The sequence below is a fragment of the Lingula anatina genome, chromosome 5 (genome assembly GCF_051362555.1).
Source record: "Lingula anatina isolate TDL-2025a chromosome 5, LinAna3.0, whole genome shotgun sequence".
In the NCBI taxonomy this organism is placed as follows: domain Eukaryota; kingdom Metazoa; phylum Brachiopoda; class Lingulata; order Lingulida; family Lingulidae; genus Lingula; species Lingula anatina.
The window spans coordinates 13,464,836-13,489,587 of record NC_141771.1 but is presented as its reverse complement, the minus strand read 5'-3'; the positions used below and the strand labels follow the sequence as shown (position 1 = coordinate 13,489,587).

General features: G+C 36.1%; 2 protein-coding genes and 1 long non-coding RNA gene across 3 annotated transcripts; 2 read left to right on the top strand and 1 right to left on the bottom strand.

Moving 5' to 3' along the window:
• The first annotated feature begins 699 nt into the window (after positions 1-699).
• On the top strand, positions 700-5,383 carry LOC106164281 (uncharacterized). The gene is made up of 4 exons (XM_013542151.3): positions 700-1,813; positions 2,821-2,889; positions 3,909-3,998; positions 4,705-5,383. The coding sequence occupies exons 1-4, from the start codon at positions 701-703 to the stop codon at positions 4,798-4,800; spliced, it is 1,368 nt and encodes a 455-aa protein (XP_013397605.3). The 5' UTR covers position 700; the 3' UTR covers positions 4,801-5,383.
• Positions 5,384-5,935: 552 nt separating this feature from the next.
• Positions 5,936-19,218, top strand: LOC106160926 (uncharacterized). The gene is made up of 7 exons (XM_013537700.2): positions 5,936-6,123; positions 7,196-7,447; positions 15,342-15,431; positions 15,851-15,967; positions 16,733-16,858; positions 17,339-17,464; positions 18,388-19,218. The coding sequence occupies exons 1-7, from the start codon at positions 6,066-6,068 to the stop codon at positions 18,528-18,530; spliced, it is 912 nt and encodes a 303-aa protein (XP_013393154.2). The 5' UTR covers positions 5,936-6,065; the 3' UTR covers positions 18,531-19,218.
• Positions 19,219-20,922: 1,704 nt separating this feature from the next.
• LOC147761671 (uncharacterized) lies at positions 20,923-22,163 on the bottom strand. The gene is made up of 2 exons (XR_015334812.1): positions 21,590-22,163; positions 20,923-21,247 (listed from the first exon to the last, which is right to left on the bottom strand). It is a non-coding gene; the product is annotated as an uncharacterized LOC147761671 (long non-coding RNA).
• Positions 22,164-24,752: the final 2,589 nt, after the last annotated feature.

Here is a 24,752-nt window from a genome sequence, read left to right as displayed (position 1 = left end):
GAATAAGAATGTGCCTTTAGAAAATATAAACAAAACTTACAACATAAATATATGCATGTACCAGACTAAAGTTTTAAAGGCGTTCACGACTGTAAATCCCTAGGGCCAGCAAACTCTTCCAGGTCATTTACGACTAATTTTATCTAATAGGCTTTACAATTACTTTAATTTATGTATTTTATGTAATTTATTTGATCACTTGCCCTCGAGCAAGTAACCAAATGGGCAATTTATGAACGGGGATCCTTTCTGTATCCACACCTAAAAGCCACAAACAAAACTCTGACATCAAATGTTTTACTTAATTGGTGAACATACCTACCTAATCGATAGAGTTTGGACATTTGACCACTATTATATCTGCAATTACCACAGGAAAGGGAAACGTTTGAATTTAGTTGCTGTTTGAGCCCATTACATCGGATATTAATTGTCATCAAGTTGTTTAGTTTAGGACAACCAGCTTGCGAGATCAATTTTCCCAGAACCGCATTGTGTGTCCCAGCATTATATCAAGGTGTATATGGAATTTTTCTTGGGGAGGTGTTTGTCCACAATTCCATGAAAACAACTCCCCAACTTTTCCTTGCTAAAAGTGCTTAATGTACTAATGGGTCAACGTTTATAAATCAATATAACGCTCATATAAATGTACAGCAGCTCACGTCTGTGTTTCTAATCGCCATTCACTTTGGAAAAAATGGCCGACGTTCAAGTCACTATACCAACTCTTGATGGATTCGACATGGTTGGGAGACAACATGATACGAGGTGTATACCCGAGGCTTTATCTAAGAGACAAAATGGTCAGGCGTTGGCCATAGAAGATTCCAAGGTGTATAAAAGTTTTAAGCCGTTACGCGTTGTTATGACAATATTTGGACTTTACCACGAGAAAAGGAGTGGCGCCAAAATTCACGATGTCTCGGCGAAGAGGGACGAACCAGGGAAGCAGAAAGTGTCCGCTTTACACGTTTATAGTTTCATTGCTGTGTCCTATATGTGGGTACATTTCATAGCACGTGGACTGGTTGCATTTGATGGCAATGAGAGTGTAGCAAACCCAGCACTGTACTATAAAATTATGTTTGCGGTTTGGTACCTGGTTTGCGCTCTTCAAGCTACGTTCTGTTACTGTGCTTGTTATTACAACGACCGGTTGCCAGCGATCTGGAGGGAATGCACCCAGTTGGAAAGAGATCTTCCTAGCGTGATGGAGGCAATCAAACTCGATCTAAAGACAAAAATTGCAGCAGCATTTGTGGTATTTTATAATGTCCTTAACTTTGTTTACATGGTTTACTTAATGTCAAATGAATTAACGCCGGTATTTCTCTATTCTCCGTTTCACTACGTTGTGAATGTCACAGTTTCCAGCACCGATGTTACTATACTGAATGCATTTGTGGCATTTGGCGGTTTTTACACGAGTCTTGCTGCTTTTGTGCCATATGCCATTTATACATTCTTCTGCATTCTGTTCTACAACCTGTTTAAGGCATTCAACGATGAGTTTAAAGAGGAAGTACAACAAGCACTTGTAACAGGTGAGCCTCTCCGTGTGGAGTTTCACCGACGCCGTCATCTGAAACTCTGTAAATTATTTGACATTGCCGACGGGATGTTCAGTTTCTTCGTGGCCTACACTTTGGTTTTAAATACAGGACTTTGTTGCCTCATATGCTACTTGTTGATTTATCATTTGGACGACGTGGCCGGTACACCCTTGGACATATTGGCAATGATATCTTGGGCAGTACAGGCCGTAATGCAACTGGGCGTCATTTCCATTGGGGCATTAGTTCACGATCAGGTCAGTCTCTCTCTCTCTCTCTTTCTCTCTCTCTCTCTCTCTCTCTCTCTCTCTCACACACACACACACACACATACACACACACACACACACACAATTTGCCTTACGATAGTATGTACATGCACGCAACGGAGTACATCTCTACATCTCTCTATCTCTCAACCTAAATTAAATCACCCCACTAGTGTCGATAAAAACAAAGTTTTCAGGGACAAAATTGCATCAGTTTCTTTTTCCGTTATTGGAGTTGGATCAACAATCGGACATCAGCTAGATGGGATGTCGTCTCGTCTTCGCTTTTGTAATTTATTCTACATATGTAGAGATCATCTTGCTAAATCCCTCAAAACCAGTGCTTTGTATAACATTGAACGACAATTTAGACATGTCTGGAACTCGATTTTTTGTAGCTCGAGGATGTGTAAAAAACAATCGAAGTTTTCCTCACCTGAGAATTTTCAGTGCATTGATCAATACGCAAAGTACTTGCACCCGATTTTGTTTACATTGGAAACCAAAAAACAATGAATTGGCAGTATTTCTTCCTCCAATGCCTAACGGATAATTTCCTTTTTATTGAACTGTTTTGACAACTGATCCAATATTTAAAATGCATTCAAGTAAAAATACTCAATGCATGCTTTTCGATCTAACGATGTCCTACTTGTATTGAACCGGCAGATTTGGGCTTGTGCAAGTGGGAAGAAACGGTTATATTGCTTGGGATACAATGGGCCCAGCCGCTTACTTATTACTTCGGAACCAGGCGTGCTTACTGAGAAAGAGATGAGTTTACTGGACCTATACGAGGTTGATGGAACCAAACACGTTACTGCTGAAACAAAAATACACCACTGTTGAATTAGGATAATTTTACAGATAATTGAATTAATTTATTGTTGCTTAGGTTTTAACACACACACACACACACATATATACATATAATTTATGTTTAATTTTAACAAAGTGTATTTGTAATAATTATGTTCTATATATGTTCTTTATAGGCACATTCCCCACTGTTGGAGCTCAACGAGGCTCAGCTGGACATCATACCCGATAGCCAGTTGATTCCGGTAAGAATAAATGGTATAACATTTACCACCAGGTAGGGGCTAAAGATAAATAAGGTGGTGTCTCACATAGAAATATAGACATTTCAAATTATAGATAATATTCTGGATTCAAACAAGTCACGTCTTCGGCTGGTATGCTCCCAGAGATACAAAAAGATTTTTTTCAATTAACAACCGTCAAAAAATAATGTAATCGAGGAATTTATTTTGTCCTTTATGAAATTTTGAATGTCACTTGCATTCTTCTGGGGCCCACCAGTTTACCATCTGTTAATTACAGTCCCCTATGACCAACCTTGCTCTAAAAACGAAACGTTAATCGTCCAGCAAATGGGAGTGAAATCGACTGATAAAACTCATTTGCTTTGCCAATAAAACAGTAATTGCAACATATAGTTTCATATTGATTGTCTCGTTTGGAATAAAATACCTTCTTTAAGTAGTATGGAAGAAATCGATGCTTTAGTTCAATAGGCGTGACTTAAGCTTTTAAAACATTATAAAAGCCGATTGGAATAATATTTTGCTCTCTCAAGCTCACGGCAACTGTCTGGAAACACCAATTAATCCCATCGATGTTCACAAGTTTTAGTCTTCTCTATAGCATTCCACAACTTAAAAAATAATTGTTTTTAACACTTTTTGACCAAAGCCGGTGTAACGAAACTGAGGGTCCGTGTAACGTAATGTCCGCCCTCTATTTAGTTATAATGGTAAGCATGACCTAAATGGGTCAAAATCTAGGGCGATCGAGGCTAACATGTAGACATGAATGGGAAGCTGACTCTCTATCATGGGGAACTCTCTGTCGCGTTACACCGGTTTTGCAAAATATCAATGGGATTTTGTAATGTGAATTTGAACAAATGGCTATTGATCTCATTGATCGGCGATAAGGATACTAAAGAGCAGCATGCAATTATGATTAGTGAAATACAATAAAACTTTTGTAATAAAATGCTTTACACAAAATAATGCAAGCGTTTCACACCGTCATTAAATGATTACAAATTATTTAGTTTCAGATGTTCCTGAACAAGCTAAGTGTAACTCCAATAGGATTTAGTGCACTGGGGATGTTTACCATAGATAAACCTACTATTTTGACGGTGAGTGAAACATGTAGAAACAAGGTTCAGTTACTTTAAATGGTTACAATGTAATGGTTACAGTAATGTTATAAAATGGATCAATAATATATGTAGTAAAGAAATACAAAATTGATAAGTTTGTTATCGAGCGTGAGACCCCTCATTTCGACAAAAAATCATATTTTTCTTATTGCAACATTGTTTCAAATTAAGAAATGCATTAGAATTTAGATTGGTAAGAGGGAAACATTTACAACTGATCACAGACAAAAAACACCGGAGCTGTTTTCACGCTCTTAAATAGCTTACACCCTGTCTTTTAAATATCTCATCTAAATATTAAAATAAAAAAAGAAAGATAATGGAAAGATCGAACGACTTAACAATTATTTTCTTTGCTAATTAAACGTAACACGAGAAGAAAAAGACGTGGACATTGTTTACAGGGATTAACCAAATTATTAATTTTGTCTGGTTTTAAGTAATATTTCTGACATTATATATTGCAATAGTTTAAAGGTATATTAATATATGAAGTCTATAGCGCCATTTTGTCAATGGTTGCTTGGATTGATGTTTTAATAAATTTTAAAAATTGTTGGTTTTAACAATGATATTTTGATACCATTTTCAGTGCAAGAGAGAAGCGTTTGTTAAGTGTTTGAAAATAAGTAAGGCTAATAATCTAATCTAAGTAAGGCTAATAAACCGTCATTTCTTTCAGATAATCGGCATGTTCCTGACTTATTTCTTTCTGATGATCCAGTTTAAACCATCTGATGTCACTGTGCCCTGTGCTGGGAATTTTACGGTCACTTGAACAGAAATAAGAAATACCAATACTACATGTATATTAATGAGACTCACAAAAAATGGAAACCCAAGAGACGTATAAATGATAACAGATGGAATGCAATTATGCTTGTTAGCTTCACAATTGTAATTCTGTTGTATTGCAAGCTACAAACAATTGAAATATATTTTGGAGAATACATTGTTATAACATTCCAACATGGTTACAATATTGAAAGTTATCATTCTCTATACGTGGTAATTAATGTAATTATTAATAAAATGCAATAGGTTAGGAAGTGGATAGTGACGTAATTGTCTAGCATGAGAGGGGAGATGCTTTTTACACATTACTTGAAAGAAAAATATGGTAATTCAGAAAGAAAAAATATCGAAAAGCTTGTTGTTTCTTTCTTGTTTGACTAAGCTTAAGGTTGTTTTAATGGTAAAATGAAAAGAGTTGTGTACTAATCATGATTATTTATGACCATCTGTCAAAGTCCCTTTCAGCCAATGTTTGTATATATGATTTCAACAATAATATAATGGCACAAACAATATCAGAATGTCTATTTGTATACCAGTACGCACGTGTATTAAAATACGATACGAAAACAGAAAAGGAGTTGATTGGAGTCTTTATTATTGGACTGATTCCCTTTGAAATTTTGACCCTCACGAGTCTCTGAAACACAATAGGTTCATGCTTTGGAACTGATTCACTTGCCCAACATTTCTGCAAAGATATAGTATAATAAACAAACTCATTATTTAGCCAAGCAGATGGAGAAGCAAATGATTCAGCGATACTTTAGTACATTAATAAGCAATCAATTCAAAATATACCAGCCATTACCTTTTTATACAGACCTAGCTGGCTAAGTGGGTCTGTTAAAATATAGATAACGAAATGTTGTGTTTTGATTGAATGCACACACCTGGATAGATAGATGGATGGTCGGATGAAAGAAAAAAGAAACGCAAACAGAAACTTAATTAGTTTGTGATGTACACACGCAACAGGGAACACGCAAGCATCGACAGAAATGCATTATTTGTTTGCATTAATCAACGCCACACACAATGCACGACTCTGCCGATCTACGACACACTTAAATAATTCAGCCGTACTCCAGGTCATATGAGATCTTTATATAGAACCCACATCATCATCATCTGTCTGTGTATAAAGGTCTATAGGAAGAGGTGGCATATTTTTTCAAGTTCTTCACACATCAAAATATAAGAGTAGGTTTCGTATGTACCTGTGTTGGCCACACCTTGACAAGTACAATGAGTTTCCGTGGGCTTCTCGGCATTATCGTCTACTTTGGAGGCATCCCATTGACAGGTATGAAGCTACAATTGCATTCTGTGTTCAGTGTTGTCTCTTGCGTTAATATTTAATAGAACAAAATGTATCACGGCAAATGTATAAGCCTTTCTGATGCGCAGTTTAGTTTAGCGTGTATTAGATATTATATATTGTATATAAATATGTCGGTAATTGAGTAATGTATTCAGTTGTGTCTTAATAATTTTATGAGGTGCTTGCTTTTACATCACTCAGCAAATCGAGTACCGCAAATCATTCAGCCTACTTTGACTTACATTATATATTCAATCCACTTGACATGTGACCGCTTCCCCATCATTTACCCAAGTATTACGTGACTTTGGGAGATCATGTAATTCCTAACATAAATTTCCTTGATTATGTTCTACATAAACATCATTTTGAAAAACAATGTAATCAGTTTGAAACCATGGGCAATATACCTCTCTCCCCTAATACCACCTTCTACCAAATGTAAGTATACTCTAAAACATGTTTTAACCACAGGGGGTGGGGGTACTATGAAAAAAAAAATGACATTTTACTATGACATCTTTGTGTGCCTAGATAAAATTTTACCCAGAGGGGACCTTTTCCCAGCAAATAAGGGGGTTCTTTCGGGCCTGTTACACATGTATAATCAGCTTATACTTCTTTTTGGCGACCTTACGAAGGCTAGACCGTCAGTGTAATAATTATACACATGGGCGAAGCCTGTTACAGTGGTGTAATTACAGATCACCCAGAAAGCATTGCAGAAACAAAAAGGCTTTTCAACATTTTATATCGCCCCCTCCCCCTTATCCACCTTAATTGACATCAATGTGCTTGGTCCGAACATGCTAATAACCCCCCCCCCCCCCCCCAGTAATATATCTTTTACCTCCTCGTTGTTTCCAAAACTGTGTAGTAATCCATTAATTCAGTAATTGTCTCATCCATATCCTGAATCTGCCATCTGTTTTAGAAGTGGTATATAGTGGTTTAAATCAACACAAATTTTCTAGATATAAGCAATCCAAAGAAAAATGGTCATGAATCAATTCCATTCCCGTACATTGCAAAATGTCTTCCTTTTACGTTTCAGTCAATGGGCAGCAAAATGTTAATCTTACCGTTACACCAGGAACGGTTTCAACAAGTTCCGGGGAGAGAGTGGAATTACAATGTATATTCTCCGGGGCGTGGATGCCAGGGTATAACCTGCAATGGAAAAAAGGGGACACTCCCATTGCTGAAAAATCGTCCACGACCATTTTGGCGCCGTTTGCAAGCACGAGTCGATTTTCCCTATCCATGGAGACACCAAATGATATAATATATGTACTGAACATTACAGGTATTGTTTATACATATATAAATGGTTTGGGTTAGTAAGACACAGCTTAAGGCAAATGGGCAAAAATTATCAAACTTTCAGATACATTATGTTATAATCGCAGAATTCTATTTCCATATAAGATCGATGTGTGGTGTTTCACTGTATAGATATAGCAATACTTTTCTGTACAGCACTATGGAGTAGGCTGCTTTTCAATTTTGTTGCTTCTAATCAATAACAATGATCTAATTTTAAGAAACTAGACTTAATCAAAAATGCAGTATCTGTAAAATTCACAATTTTCCCCCATCGGAATAGATCAAGTAATTACCCTATAATTTCAGAACATTCCAAACCCTGTCAAACTTTTTTTCAATACGCATAATCGTCCAAAATCTCAAAGAAGATGCGGGTAATTGTGTACTATCAGCGCAGTCGCTATGGTAATTAAGATGCGGGTAGTCTCACTGCAATAACACACTAGTCACTTTGTACATTGACATGCTGTATACTAGTATATACAGTTGTACAATATACTTCATAAATGTGATGTGTCCTTTGGTTTGTCGAGGTAGCAAGAATGGAGGATTAAAGAATATGAAGTCCGGCGAATGCGGGAAGCCGACTCATTCCCAGAACTGTATGTCCTGTTGAAATTGGGACGTAGCTATCTTCAAATATAGCTTCCCTAATTCCTTTGGAAGGGTTTAAAACAAAGGCTGGGCCACTGTTCGAGGCCTGGACCATCTTTCACAAAACGTTTTAAGTCAGCTTTGGAGATAAATTTTAGATACCAAAATTAAGCTGCCTTATATTCGCTTCAATCACACACATACACATACACACATACTTGTCTATGTGTACCAACCGAGGACATCAGCACAACACCATACAACCGAGGACATCTTATTCCTTGGTTAAATCAAAATAAAAACATTCAATTTAGGGTAAAATCTATTCGAGTATGAATGTTATAAATTAATTTTTTATAAAAACTAATTTTTTGCTGACAAGAATTTTACATTCTAACCGAGGACACACACGGACACACACACGGACAGACACTACACATTACAACCGAGGACATGCATGCATCTACATGTAATAATGATTGTACTTTTAATGCAAAGCAAATTTTATATAGCGTTACTTTGCAGCAATTCACATTTTTATGAAATTCTTTCATATTTAAGGTAAATTCCAAAATAACACCAGAGGTGATGATTAAATGAACAGTTATACAATATTTAATGCTGGGCTTTGCCACTTTTTTAGAATTGAAGATTATGAGATAAAACATCAATTAATTTAGGAAAAGAAAGGATACTGATGAAATAAAATAAAAGACCAAAGAAATTCGTTTTCAAACATTTTATTTTCATACTATAATGCTTATTTTCTATTTAGCACTCTTTTATTATCATGAATTTTATATTTTGATAACACAAAGTGTCGTCCATTGGATACAGACTTGCACAGTACACAATTTTACAATTGAGGACATCATGCCAGCAGCACCCAAAATTGTGCTTTCTTCCAATTTGATGCAATATTATATAATGCTTAACAGCATAATGATCATCAATTTTTTATAATAAAATATTAGTATCATGAATATTCAGAAAATGTGACTAGCAAAGGTTTTCAGGTTCATGGAACTCCAAAGTCATACTTTGAAAATGCTAAATGTATACAAGAGAGCACTGTACTGAAATGGGTTTCTTTCCATTTTTAACTTTTTTACATAAAATAATACAGTTTACTGCCATTTCACATGATCAACTAAGAAAATTGTTGAGATGGCAAAAATATCAATATAACAAGTTTAAATGTCCAATTTCCTCCATTCCGAACATTGTGAATGATTGAATCTGACAAACTACAATGATACGAGTTCATTTCCATTTTGGCACTTTTTTTACACAATACAAGATAACAGGTTTACCACCATTTTTATATAATCAACTAGCAATATTGTCAAGATGCAGAAATTGTCAAACAACCCATTTTACATATCTAGTAAATTCAATAATGAGACTGTTTACATGCCTGACAATCAAATCTGAGGAAAACCACTTATATACAAATAAAAGCTGAAGTCCCTCAAAACTCAACCAATCAATCTTATTTTTAAATTTGATTTGTATATAGATAACATTGATCACTCTTGTGAGTTTAATGACAACAGGCCTATCGGTTCTCCCTGAAATGTGCTTACAGTGTTTCTTATATGCTGAAAAAAAAAAACAGCATAAAATTTGAAAGAAAAGGGCCTGGTCATGCTGATTTTCAATCTTGACCATTCTTTAACTCATAATAATCAGTTCTGTGAGTTTCATGAAAACAGGCTTTAAGTTATTGGTTCTTCCTGAAATGTGCTTACAGTGTTACTTATATGCTTAAAAAAAACAGCATAACATTTGAAAGAAAAGGGCCTGTTCATGCTGATTTTCAATCTTGACCATTCTTTTACTAATAATCATCAGTTCTGTGAGTTTCATGAAAACAGGCTTATTGGTTCTCCTTGAAATGTGCTTACAGTGTTACATATATGCTGAAAAAAAAAAAAAACAGCATAACATTTGAAAGAAAAGGGCCTGGTCATGCTGATTTTCAATCTTGATCATTCTTTTTAATTTACTAATAATCATCAGTTCTCTGAGTTTCATGAAAACATGCCTATTGGTTCTCCTTGAAGTGTGTTTACAGTGTTGCATGAACACTGAAAAAAGGAGAAAAAAAAATGCAAAACTTTTGAAAATAATCACCCCATTTCCTCCATTTTGAGACACTGTATTACACAGTACATGATAACATGTTTACCTTCATATTTATATAATCAACTAGCAATGTTGTAAAGATGCAGAAAATTTCAGACAAACACTAACATATTTACATATCTAGTTAGTTCAATAACGAAACTGTCAACATGCCTGACAATCAAATCTGAGGAAAACCATTTATACAAATAAAAGCTGAAGTCCCTCAAAACTCAACCAATCAATCTTATTTTTAAACTTGATTTGTATATAGATAACATTGATTACTCATGTGAGTTTCTTGAAAACAGGCTTATTGGTTCTCCCTGAAATGTGCTTACAGTGTTACTTATATGCTGAAAAAAAAAACAGCATAACATTTGAAAGAAAAGGGCCTGGTCATGCTGATTTTCAATCTTGACCATTCTTTTACTTACAATCATCAGTTCTGTGAGTTTTATGAAAAGAGGCCTATTGGTTCTCCTTGAAATGTGTTTACAGTGTTGCATGTACAATGAAAAAAGGAGAAAAAATGCAAAACTTTTGAAAATAATCACCCCATTGCCTCCATTTTGAGACACTGTATTACACAGTACATGATAACATGTTTACCGTCATATTTATATAATCAACTAGCAATGTTGTAAAGATGCAGAAAATTTCAGACAAACACTAACATATTTACATATCTAGTTAGTTCAATAACGAAACTGTCAACATGCCTGACAATCAAATCTGAGGAAAACCATTTATATACAAATAAAAGCTGAAGTCCCTCAAAACTCAACCAATCAATCTTATTTTTAAACTTGATTTGTATATAGATAACATTGATTACTCATGTGAGTTTCTTGAAAACAGGCTTATTGGTTCTCCCTGAAATGTGCTTACAGTGTTACTTATATGCTGAAAAAAAACAGCATAACATTTGAAAGAAAAGGGCCTGGTCATGCTGATTTTCAATCTTGACCATTCTTTTACTTACAATCATCAGTTCTGTGAGTTTTATGAAAAGAGGCCTATTGGTTCTCCTTGAAATGTGTTTACAGTGTTGCATGTACAATGAAAAAAGGAGAAAAAATGCAAAACTTTTGAAAATAATCACCCCATTGCCTCCATTTTGAGACACTGTATTACACAGTACATGATAACATGTTTACCGTCATATTTATATAATCAACTAGCAATGTTGTAAAGATGCAGAAAATTTCAGACAAACACTAACATATTTACATATCTAGTTAGTTCAATAACGAAACTGTCAACATGCCTGACAATCAAATCTGAGGAAAACCACTTATATATATCAAAACAAGGCACAACTTCCACAAAACTCAACCAATCAATCCTATTTTCAAACTTGATTTGTATATTGGTAACATTGATCACTCCTGTGAGTTTAATGACAACAGGCTTATCGGTTCTCCCTGAAATGTGCTTACAGTGTTACTTATATGCTGAAAATGGCAGAAAAAAAACAGCATAACTTTTGACAAAAAATGGCCCGGATATGCCGATTTTTGATCTTGACAACCCTTTTACTAATAATCATCAGTTCTGTGAGTTTCATGACAATAGACCTATTGCTTCTCCTTGAACTGTGTTTACAGTGTTGCATGTATGCTGAAAAAAGCAAAAACAACAGCAAATTTTCTGAAAAAAAAAAAAAAAAAAAAAGCAGCCCATTATGAAGATTTTGAAACTTTCATAATGTCATAGCCTTCTTCAAACTGTCAGGGGTAGATTAATTCATAGTTAGCTAAGGGGCCCTTTACACTGGACGGCGTCCTTTCTGTGTCCTGTAGTACGGATCCATTTGAGAGTACAAAATTAAAATACTTAACTTTCTGACAACTGGCCAATCACCAAATATTCATTTTTTCAACCAAAGCAATGCTTGTACCTCCTTTCTACGACCACAATGATGCCAGTTCTTTGGTCGCACAAAGGACGCCGCCCCACTGGCAGGGCTAGACACTAACTTTTATGAGCACCTGTCCTGCGGACAGGTGGTCACAAATTTGACCTGTCCGATTTTCAAACCAACCTGTCCAACAAAACCAATATTTTTTTTTCTATTCATACCCAAAACTTTGTAAATTAATAAGTGTAGTCATACATTTAATGTATTTATTACCAAAATACTCAATCAAATGAGCTGGGAAAATGCACCTTAAAGTGAATTTATTTTCAGGTAAAAAGTTGTTTTTTCATACTTGTGAACTCCTGAAGATTAAATCTTGCATATAAGGCTGTATTCCAAGAGCTTTTAGATCGATCTATCCCCGCGGGGAGTCTCACTAGATTACTGTCAGATAATCCGGCTTAAATGTCCGTCCCACCTACTACAAGCTGTAAGGGGGTAATTAACTTTCGTGTCCGCTCGGCTGACATCTATTTAGCATGAACCCCCAGGGAGTTAGGTTGATCTAAAGTAGATCGATCTAATCTCTGGAAATGGGGTCTAAGTCTGATTTAACATAGTTCCAATCAGGGCTTCTCCTAGGATTTGGGGTACAGGGTCTACTAATTGTAAATATGCAATTTGATAACAGATTACATGAAGTTTAACCACAGCTTAAAAAAAAAAAAAAGAAAAAAAAAAATACCCTGAGCGGGAAGTGGGGAGGGGGTACTGTTAAATTAATTTTATTAAAATATTCAAAATTAATAATATTTGAATATAGTTCAATGAAAAGTTCAATAATATTCATTTTATAATACTTATATCTATGTTAACAATTTAACTTCTTTTTTGGGTTATCATGTGTTTGATTTTTTTAAATATATGAATTAAATAAAATCAGTATAAAATGTTCCCCTTCTTTTTATTAAAATTCTCATATTTTTTATTACTAATTTCTTCCTTACATCAATATCATACTGGTATATGACAGCAATGTTAATTTATCATATTCCAGCTGAGCACTATTTTTTAACTGTAAATAACAAAGGTGATACTAGAATTATTAAAGAAAACACCATACAAAATTTCAGGTTATATTTTGGCAAATAAACAACATTTCAACAAGATCTTCAGTCCAAAAGATTTCACTTTCTATAGTGAGTAGATAGCATACAACGTATTTGATTGACAGGCAGTATGTTGCCTTGACAACGAACTAGATATAGCCAGTTCATCCAGTTCAATCTGGCTTTGTACCCAGGCAGCACAGTAGTTGTGTAGTTTCTGTTTTTGGAACGGTCTTTACAACTAGAGCACGTAGATTTTGAACTAAATAAATATAAAGTAAAGAACCTGATATGTGAATAAATTTTGTCTGATGAAGTTCTGGAGGGTGTTCTCTTTCATAATTTGGCGGTAAGTTTACTCAGACTTCGTTTTGCGACTGCATGTGTTTTGTGCCAAAAGTAGGTCACTCTTTTCAATGCCGTCTAGGAAGGGAATAAAAGACGTAAGTATGCAACAAAATATTTTTTTTAAAGATTTTTGCTCCAAATTTCTCACAAAACATGACCTGTCCGTCGGACAGCCAACCCTACAACTTCACCTGTCCGAACTGATTTTTTACCTGTCCCGGACAGGCGCTAATGTCGAGCCCAGTGTAAAGGGGGTTTACGGACGATCCATTTACCCTTTTCATTTAATTCTTGCACCCTCAAAAGATTGTCGGTCCTAAGATCTACCGAGTGAGCCACAAATTCAGACAGTTCTTCTTTATTTAAACCACTCCAAGTCAGTTGTACTAATAAAGAAGCGTGCCGTAATATGTACAGTGCGATGATAGTTATGTAGTTACGTAACGGCCTAGGAGAGCTTAATTTGATAAAAAAGACCTTTAGTTTAAAAATATGAACTTACTGAATATATAGACATCTGAGATATAACATTAGTTTCAGTTTAGTCTGCCCTTCACAGCACAACCGAGGACGCGGAATTTGGTCCGCCCTTTACAGCACAACCGAGGACGCGTGTGTATAGCCCGATTTCAGACAAAAAGTTGGACAGTATTTCTGATACACTCGTGGCGGGAATTTGGCCCGCGCTATACAGCATAACCGAGGACTGGCTCAGAATAGCGTCAAATTTCACCACCTAACTTGAAATGGGCCCCTTTATGCATTCCACTGCTTATGTCAACCGAGGACGTCCTCGGTTGGAGGTGTGTCCTCGGTTAGTGGGTTTCGGGCGGGTGTGTGTCCTCGGTTAGAATGCGTGCACAAGAGCACACACACTCTCGCGCACGTGATATCATGAGTAAAACAAAACAAACATTCTAATTTCCAAGATGGGCTTATATTTCCCGTTGCTTAGCACAACAAATGATGTCAGTAGGCTCCGCCCCAGTTATTATACAACGGGCTGAGCTAATGTGAAACTGATCCATGGAAAACTGAAATTACTTTACCAGTTACGTTGGCTCGGTGCATGAGAAATTAAGGTAACCTCATATTCTTTAATCTTAATTAATACAATGAACCATGCAACTTTAAGGTAATTAACCAACGGGTTTGAGACGAAATGAGGAATAAGAGGAAACAATCATAATTTAAGTAGTCATATCTGGGAAATGTCACTTTCCAACCAGATAAGAGAAGTCATTAAAAGCCCTTGGTATATAAACACTCGAGAGTGAGTGAGCTTTCTATATGCGGGGCTGAAGGTAAACAGCATGAAGTATTAACAAATAATACAACTGAATGTTGCAAATACACGCACCTAATACTTTGCTGAGTGTACAAGAAACTGGTGGACAATATGTTGCGATGAGTTAAAAACGGTCGCGGTGCAGTATCGACAATGTAAGGGGGAAATGTTGACAAAGCGAATCTGGATCGAAATATATAAACAATACACCAATTGTTTTGGTTTTTACATATGATTTTTCAGCTGGCAGGGCAGCACAAATGACCAGCTCCAAAGAAACTTATAATTTTTGAAGTTTTGTTTAATCTACAGAACTGTCTGCATTTGATGCTTAAACATAAATATGGTAGCCGAAAATCGCCTAGGATGAACATATGCTATCCTCTGCCATGGTCAAATATTATGTACACATTTCTCTGATGCAGACAGAAAAGTCCCGTCATGAAAAATCTATCTGTGGCCGTGGTAGAGGGAACACTGTAAATGAATGTCGAGTCACCATCAAATACAGTGAGATAAAATAATACAATATGATTTGTTCCAGCGCTTGAGAAGAATGACACGGGACAATACAACTGCCTGTTCTCCACGAATAATGGCGTCCAGCAGACGGCGTCATCCCGCGTGGTTGTTGGTAGGGCAGCTTTGGTTCTTTTGTTCCCTAATTAAACAAAGCAAAAGTATAGGTAAAGGACAAACACATATATGGTGTACGAAATTTGGCCGGTGACAGCCGCTTTTATTGAAAAGTCCCTCTGATAAATGAATAGCGCGAAGTTTTATGTAGAATTAGATAATGTTGAGTAAATTAAAATTGTATAATAGTATAGCATAAATAATAAATATCCAAACAAATATTTTCATTTATGGGGTTACAAAGAGGCTTAATTAAAAGTGATCTGTAATTTTTTAAAAATAGCATTGTGTCTTTTTGGTTGGTCACTAGTTATTGGTACATGTAGATGTATCAAAACGTTGCATGGCAATACACCTCTTTTATGGATGCAACAGGTGGGAATACAATAATCACAATCACCTAATTTCTATGATCAGACTTTGACGCCTGCGAGAGTAACAACTGCTCTGAGAATGCCACTTGCGTCGCCACCAGTACTGGGTACACGTGTACCTGTTTTGACGGGTTCACAGGGGACGGAACCACTTGTACAGGTAGACCTTATACTTTCTCACCTTTACAGGTTTATGTAACATTGTACGACCGTGTTTCTTTTAACTGATCATAAGCGACTGGGTTAAATATTCACATTGAATTAAGAGTAGCTTCATATAGTTGCTGTGCCATCTCCCAGGGCCGCAGATTGTTTTTTACACTAGATGTTCACAGATATGTCTCTTGCTAATTGGAATCTGGAAATGTACATATATATTTAATATAAAGCCTTAATTTTTTTCATATACATTACCACATGTACAAGGCACATTACATTAAATACGCAAATAGTATGCGCTAACGTGTTATTATTTTTCTAATTTTAATGTAGCATAGATAATTCACTACTTAATGTAAATGTTTAAATTAAAGGGATAATAACTCTTCGTTTTGGCCAAAAATGAATTTTCCTGGAGTAAACAACAATTTTCCCATACTTTCCCATACCACTGGTAAATGAATCAATTTTTACATTCAAAATTTGCCCCTTTTTTTTCTTAAAAGTTTTTTTTTCTAAAAAGTTTTTTTTTGTAATAATCTCTTAACAGATTATAACAAAGTTTAGCCAGCAATGGAGATTACGCGGTCTAAAGACAAGCTCATATATTAGAATATTTGCTATAACTGTCGTTATTGTGGTACAACAGATTATATATTTCTGTGAGTTGTTCACAATGTTTTTATTGTTAAAAATAGATCTCATACGAAGAGTCATTATCCCTTTAAACGTTTGTATTTGCCGATCTTTACTGCTATTCATTTAGATATTGATGAATGCTCCGACGTCAATCTCAACAACTGCACGGTGAATGCTGCCTGTGTGAATACCATAGGAGGATACCAGTGTGTTTGTTTACAAGGGTTCAATGACACTGGAGAGAGTTGTGTCGGTGAGGAAGATTTGATTACGGGTGTTTTTAAATTCTGGGCGATTGTCACATATATAGAGTGTAAAATCAATTTTCGGGTTTTAACCCCAGGTTCCTAAAAACCGCTTTACACTGGACGGCGTCCTTTCTGCGTCCTTTGTGCAACCAAGATACTGCAGGTATCGCTGTGGTCGTAGAAAAGAGGCACAAGCATCGCCTTGGTTGCAGAATCAATGCTCAATGATCGGCCAGTTGTTGGCCATTTAAGTGTTTTTTTTTTACTCTCAAATGGGACCGTACTAATGGACGCAGAGAGGACCCTGTCTAGTATAAAGGGGGCTTAGGATTTAAAACCAATTTACGCCTCACGAACAATATAATGGCTCATAGTACCCATTGAAGCTGTCGATCTACGTTGATCGATCTAACTCTGAAGGGACTCTCGCTGAATGCAATCATTAAACAGACGACTATTATCATATTACTTTTTCAATATTTCAGACATTGATGAATGCCAAAACCCCGAGTTGTCGAAATGTTCGGAAAACGCTACCTGCACCAACTCAGAACCAGGCTTTGAATGCACATGCGCATTCGGGTTCTCGGGAAACGGTACTTTTTGTGAAGGTAATTTGTACTAATTATTATTATTATTATTATTATTATTATTATTATTATTATTATTACCCAAATTAAATTATATGCTCTTAGTCACGATAGATTAGGTTTGGCAGGCCCGTAGCCTGAGCAAAATGCCAGGGGGGGGGGGGGGCAGTAAGCGTACACGAGGGGGCCAAGCCCCAGAGGGGGGAGGGGTGTCCCCTTCCCACGGTGTGGAACATTTTTAAAAAACTGTATATATAATACTGCATTCTGGTGCATTTGAACTGTTATTTATTGCTCAATCAGAAGTCAGATATTGTGGGTTTATTTTGTCATTAATAGGCCTACAGTCACTTTTTCAACACAACACGCCAATTGGACTTTATTTCGTAGATTGTCTTGTCTTTATAAACAGATTGAATGATTGTCTAGTGGCCATGAGTGCATTTTCTCACAGAATTGATACCAACTTTGCAAGTATTTTTTTCACCTTTGCGATTATTATTATTATTATTATTATTTGCACCTCAAATCCCGAGGGGGGGGGGGCAGCTGCCCCCCCTGCCCCCCCCCCCCCCCCCCCCCCCCCCCGGAGGCTACGGCCCTGTTTGGAATGCTAATCTTCGTAAAGTTCGCCTTCTTACAGATTAATGTGAAAATAGAATGCCCCTTAACTCTTACTACGATCAGTCAGACCAATACATGGATTGGTCGACAGAGTATTTCAGATCGAACTATATATAAGAACATCTACTTTAATAAACAAGTAGCATATGTACAAGTAGCATTTTAAACAGTATCATTAAATCCTTGAAACCTGAAACGAACCAACAATAAAACTAAAAAAACTGTGAATGAAATAAAGTCTTACACAAAAACAAATTGATCACTATATGCTTGTTATCAAATTACTGGAACATCTAATAGACAAACCAATACATTTTCAGTGAGTACCGTGGAGAAGTTACTGGAGGACAACATGCCTTTAATCGTTGGAGTCACAGCGGCTGTTATCGCAGTGGTGGTCGTGATTATTATCGTTGTTATTGTGAAGACGACGTCTTCCAAAAAAGATTACCAAGGCATGTAATCAAGGGATCCTACCCGGCCCGTTAAGATCGGAAAACCGGTCTATAACTTTAGTCATCCAGCAACCAGATTGGAGAAAAGTCGCACATTTGCAACAGTGCGCATGTTTTGTTTTAATATGATATTGATTGTTTTTTGAAATTTACATCCAGCAAGTTATAATTAATTTTATGCAATAATGCAAAAATTGAGACAAGCTTGAAAACCAAAGAGTTCTCTTTGCCAACATGAGTTTAAAACCCAAATAAAAACATGGCCGTTAGCGTTCGAGTAATTCATGACGTAATACATAGTAATATATAATAATGAGTAATACATAAAGCATGAAAGTTTCAGCATCTACTATTTTAACAGATTTACAATTTACGTTGACATCTTTGTTTTATCGACCAATCGTACTGGTCAGTGGAATGAATTTTCAAAACAGACTTCCTCATACCAGCTGAATAAAGACCTATTGTTTTACAGATAAATTTTTCCTTTAAGTAAAATACTTATAAAAGTAGACGAACTTTCAAGTTTCAAGATTGATTTATTTACCAAATGGGTCAGTGTGTAAACTGCGTCATTTTCTGAAACACACATTTGAAGTGGCTTTCTTTATTTTAATACGTAGTTACTCAAACCAAGGACTTGTACATGTATCAGATTGTATTTTCGGTGTTTTAATAAACTCTCTATCATTACAACTACATGTGTAATGCATTGGTCCTCAACTTCAAATGTGTATATAATTTACATCCTATAGACCACTATAACACTTGGATTACTATTTCACCGACTGGAGCACAGATATGTTTATTTTGTTTCAAGTGTGCGACGATATTACTGGACATGAAATGTCAAGGTAGAACAAGAGTAGCCTAATTTCCCCCTGTACATATATCAGATTACGTCGTAATTTACCCGTGACATACCCGTGCTATTTCCACTGAAGATCAAGTAATAAATATGCAGTATTGCAATGAGAATACACCGAACTATTATGATGCTATGGCGACCCAACCTGGTCGCCACATAATTTTTTGTTTCCGACACCCACCAGAAGAAATATGTGGGATTTAAACACGTGCTCCACTTTCTTCGAGCTTAAAGGGGACATTGGTCGAGATTCTTATTTGATGAAGTTTTCTTATTGGACATTTTTCATATTGATAGAATGTATGTGCTAGCACGATATTTCACAGTTAACACATCGATTAAAGTTTTCTGATATGTGTAGGTCTAGTAATTGTGCTAACGCATGGACTGCAGACTTTAGGGCGCATGGTTCTTACTTTGTGGACCCTCCTCTCCCTACCCTTTCTGGATCTGCAGTTCCACTTGTCATCTCTGATTAACCAAATGGTAAAATTTACATATAACATTGTCAAACATAGAGCGTTTTTAGCCAAGTACATTATTGTCCACACAACCCATTACTCCCCCCCCCCCAAAAAAAAAAAAAAAACAAAAACAAAAAAGAGAGAGAGAGAGAGAAGGCAATTTCCGCCCAATCTGTTAGTACATCTAACACATTTAAATACGCCGCATTGAACTAATCTGGCATATTTCTACATCTACATCTACATCTACACCAAATCAAAACACAACTGAAGCTTCACTGTTGTATACTCTCTGCAGAACTTGATATATACAGCTGCAGGTTTATATTTTATTTACAACACCTCTGATAAAAAGACTAGCCCAAACGGAGGATGGGGTCATGGTGTATTGGAGCACAAACGGTTTCGGACGTGATGTACGTCGGTCCACAGCATGTCAGAGCTTTGTTATGTACGTAAGATACGCTAAGCTTACCAATTCGAACCCATTTGCTCTTATAAAACTATAATAGTACACTGATAAATGGCCCAGGCACTTTTTTACGGAAGTTTGTCAAAGCATTAATTCAGTTCACACTTTGTAGAGCATTTTCCAAATAGAAATTAGAAAAGCTCTTATTTGCAAACAACCCATTTTACCTATGGTGACATAACAAAGGTTATTATTAAGAAACATGCCCTTTATTGTTAACTCAGATTTTATTTGCACATTTACATACAATGAGCACCACTGTATTTGTATTTATTTTTCATGATACATAGAAAAAACGCCTGGGACGTATAGATAATATTATAATAATATTATTTGAGTTGTTATATCTATCTTCATTATTATTTTTAATTTTTGATTTAATATAAACTGTTGCCTTGAGAAATATGATGAATTGTGACAAATAGGTCTGTTGGGCCGGGGTTATAGCCTTGTCACAATAGTAAAATAATATTCTGTAGATTCGCCGTTCTTTGAGACAGATTTCCACAACCCCTTTTGCCATGCACTGTACCAGTTGTAATTTGCATAACAATAAGTCATGAATTGCAGTGCGAGCTGTGCTCCTGGCTGGTCACTTGACAGCTAGACCCTGTATCAAGATGACCTGCAAGATGATGTGTGGTTGAAGCTTGGACCCATTGCGTACATGTTTGGTGGAACCACGGTTGAAGAAAATGTTTTTTGAGTAAAATATCGTCTAGTAGAGTTAACAAGTGGAAAGAAATTAAATGACCCAATAATGTAGTACATGTACAGTGCATACGTAAATGTACAGGTTGCCTAAGTTGTCGCCCTTAAATGTTACACTGTAGGTAGCCGTACTGTAGCTGCACTCGGTCAAGAAACTCACACTGATTGATTTGGTTTATTCAATTTATTCACCCAAAACCAACCGTTAAACTGAAAGAAAAGAAATTAAACAATAAGTAGGCTTCCCGGTAACAGGAACAAAAGTGTAACGTAAAATGTACGTGTATAAGTACTGGACACAAATTGAAAATACAAGAAAAATAACCTAAAAATGAAACTGAAAATTACACGAAGTACATAGGAAAGTGTAAGAAAAAAGATACAAAAGACAGAAACGCTGTAAAGACCCAAAGCCAAAGAAGTTTACATCAGCGTTAAAATAGACTACAGTACCCTGTCCACTGACTGAGTGAGCTAATATCGTTGTAAAAGGATAGACAGAAACGTTGCAAGGACCTAAAGTCGAAGAAGTTTACGTTTGAAGTAGATTACCTTGTCCTCCTACAAAGTGAACTAATATCTTTAGAAATTTCCCTGTCCCGTTCTGTGCTTGATATTAAAGCGAAAAAGAAGCAAGAGAGGAAGCCGTATATATACAGTGGCAGGGGCGTATCCAGAGATGTTTCTGACAGTCTTCCACATTATCTTTGTTGTATTGTTCCATCCTACATTTTTGACCGTCTTCCGACATAAAAAATAGGTACTCATCAATGTAAACTTAGAAATTTGACCGTCTTCCGGAAGACCCAGCAGACCACCTCAATCCGCCCCTGAGTGGAATGAGAACTGTTTAGTGCATTATGTGTCACCCCTCAAATCACAACATACAGTACTAATGATACTTTTAAATGTCCATGGAAAAAATTGACATTTTTTTCCTTGAATTTTAAATATAGCTCGACGCCCTTTTTAAATTCGATATTGGTTTCTTTAAGTATAAAACGTGAATACTGGTATTGAAATTCCAGTACAAATAGAGAAAGTATTAGGAACAAGCACCTATGCAAGTCCAAACCACATTTTCCAAATGTGAGTAATTCATATTTTTTAAAATTATTTGACTAGAGTCTGTGTTAATCTAAGTGTGCATATATTTATATTTATTATAGTTCCTCACCATGATTTTCTGTTGCAAAAGATGTTCGAAATGAATAAATAAATATCACACTGGAATGACTGTTTTATAGTTTCATAGGAGTCTGGTTTGAGTGATTGCATAGATGTGGGTGACATGAAAAGAATTCTTTTTGAAGTGTAACAAATGGGTCAAGTCCATTTGATTTGAGGGGTGACAGGTGGGGCGAGTTCATTCCGTTTGAGGGGTGACAGGTGGGGATAGTCCATTCCATCAGAGGGGGTGACAGGTGGGGCAATTTCATTCCATCAGAGGGGGTGAGAGGTGGGGCGAGTTCATTCCATTTGAGGGGTGACAGGTGGGGCGAGTCAATTCCGTCAGAGGGGTGACAGGTGGGACGAGTCCATTCCATTTGAGGGGTGATGGGTGGGGTGAGTCAATTTCGTCAGAGGGGTGACGGATGGGGCGAGTCCATTTCGTCAGAGGGGTGACAGGTGGGGCGAGTTCATTCCCTCAAAGGGGTGACAGGTGGGGCTAGTCCATTCGATTTGAGGGGTGACAGGTAGGGTGAATCCATTCCATTTGAGGGGTGACAGGTGGGGCGAGTCCATTCCATTTGAGGGGTGACAGGTGGGGCGAGTTCATTCCGTCAGAGGGGTGACAGGTGGGGCGAGTCCATTCCATTTGAGGGGTGACGGGTGGGGCAAGTCCATTTGATTTAAGGGGTGACAGGTAGGGCGAGTCCATTCGATTTGAGGGGTCACAGGTAGGGTTAATTAATTCCAAATGAGGGGTGGCAGGTGGGTCAATATTATCCCACTTGAGGTGTGCGATGTGGGGTAAGACCACTTTGAGGAGCATCACAAAATTACATTTTAATGCCGTTACTAAAGTTTTAGGATGACATGCACTTGTATAATGCAGAAATAGACAAAATTTTTGGTCTCAAAATTTGCTTTTCCACAACTTAATAAAAGTTTTATCTTTTTGTCTGTGCATATGTGGAAATAAATATAAAAATGAAATTAAAGGATCAATACATTTTTTATATTCATTAAATTAGATCTTTAAAAGATATCGGAATACACAGAACCCATGCTTTGTTGGAGAAGCAGATTTCAACTGTTACCATTTCAAAAAGTGTGTCAACTTTTTCATTTTTGTTTAAAATTGAAGCATTCATCAGATGAGAAGGGCGTAAAATTAGAATCAATTTTCTGTAGCAAAAACCAGAACCCTTTAAAAATGGACTCGTATTAAATAATGAAAATGGCATCAGGGAGGACGAACTAATTCATTCCAAGAAATATAAAAAACTTTAAATATAGAACAAAATGTAGAATAGATTTTCAAAAAGGGAGTCGTTAATTCATACAAATTGTATTTATAAATGTGGGCTGTTGTAAAATCTTGTAGTTTTCTTAAAATACTCAAACTCAATTATTTACAAAACACTGCATGATTTAGGACATTCTGTTACTGTAAAAATCAAACTCAATATTTACAGATCAGTTTTAGCAGACTAAACTTAAAAGTGCTCAGACAGTAATCACATATTTATAATTATACCCCTTTTCCTTTATTAATTCTTATATTTTTATCATCATTATTTCATATCAAAGAGAAAAAACAAGGAATTACAAACGCATTTATTCAACTTTATCAAAATAGATGCATGAATGCGCGTAGGGTCCCAGAACGTGGACGAAAGACTTGGTTGCTAGCAGGCGGCTGTCGTACAGTTCTCAGTATCTCAGTAGACTCCTGAAATGAGAAGGTAATTTTAATAATAATAATAATAATAATAATAATAATAATAATAATAATAATAATAATATTCTTATATGGCGCCTTACATTCTATCTCAAGGCGCCTTACAATAATGGCTAATATACTAAAATCATTAAAATGACTACAATATTTTAATCATAAACTCTCATTGGAAGCCATTTAAAATTTACACTACTAAAATTCAATCTTATTAAAATACATATATATATTTTAACAAATCTAAGAGATATAGACAGAATTAAAAAATGTGGGTCTTTAAAATAGATTTAAAATTGTCAAAGTCTTCTGTTTTTCTTATGAAATTTAGTAGACCATTCCACACCTTTGGGGCGTAAATTATAAAAGCACGATCTCCATAACTTTTGAGGCACCCCTTCTCTAAAACAGAATGTTCTAAAATAAAATCATCCTCAGTATTAAAACGAGTGGACCGTTTTTTAACAATATATAACTAAACGTCAGGCTCGGAAGATACGACACATACTTTTTACATCGAAAAGAAGAGGGCACTTAAATTGATGTGGGTGTTTACTGACTTGTCCGATGTTCAGGCTCGGATAGCACAAAAAAGGCAGCAAAGCTGTCAAATGTACAGACAGAAAGCAGAAATGAGGACGCAGAATAAAGATCAATTTGTCAATTTTGATGTAATAATAAATAAGGCTAATGACAGCACAGTGAACGCTAAATTCTAATCGTGCACAACAGGTGAGATGGTCACTACCATTACAGTTTCAGGATCATGAGAGTTCAAATTCACATAATGAAAATCCCAATATGTGAAAAATA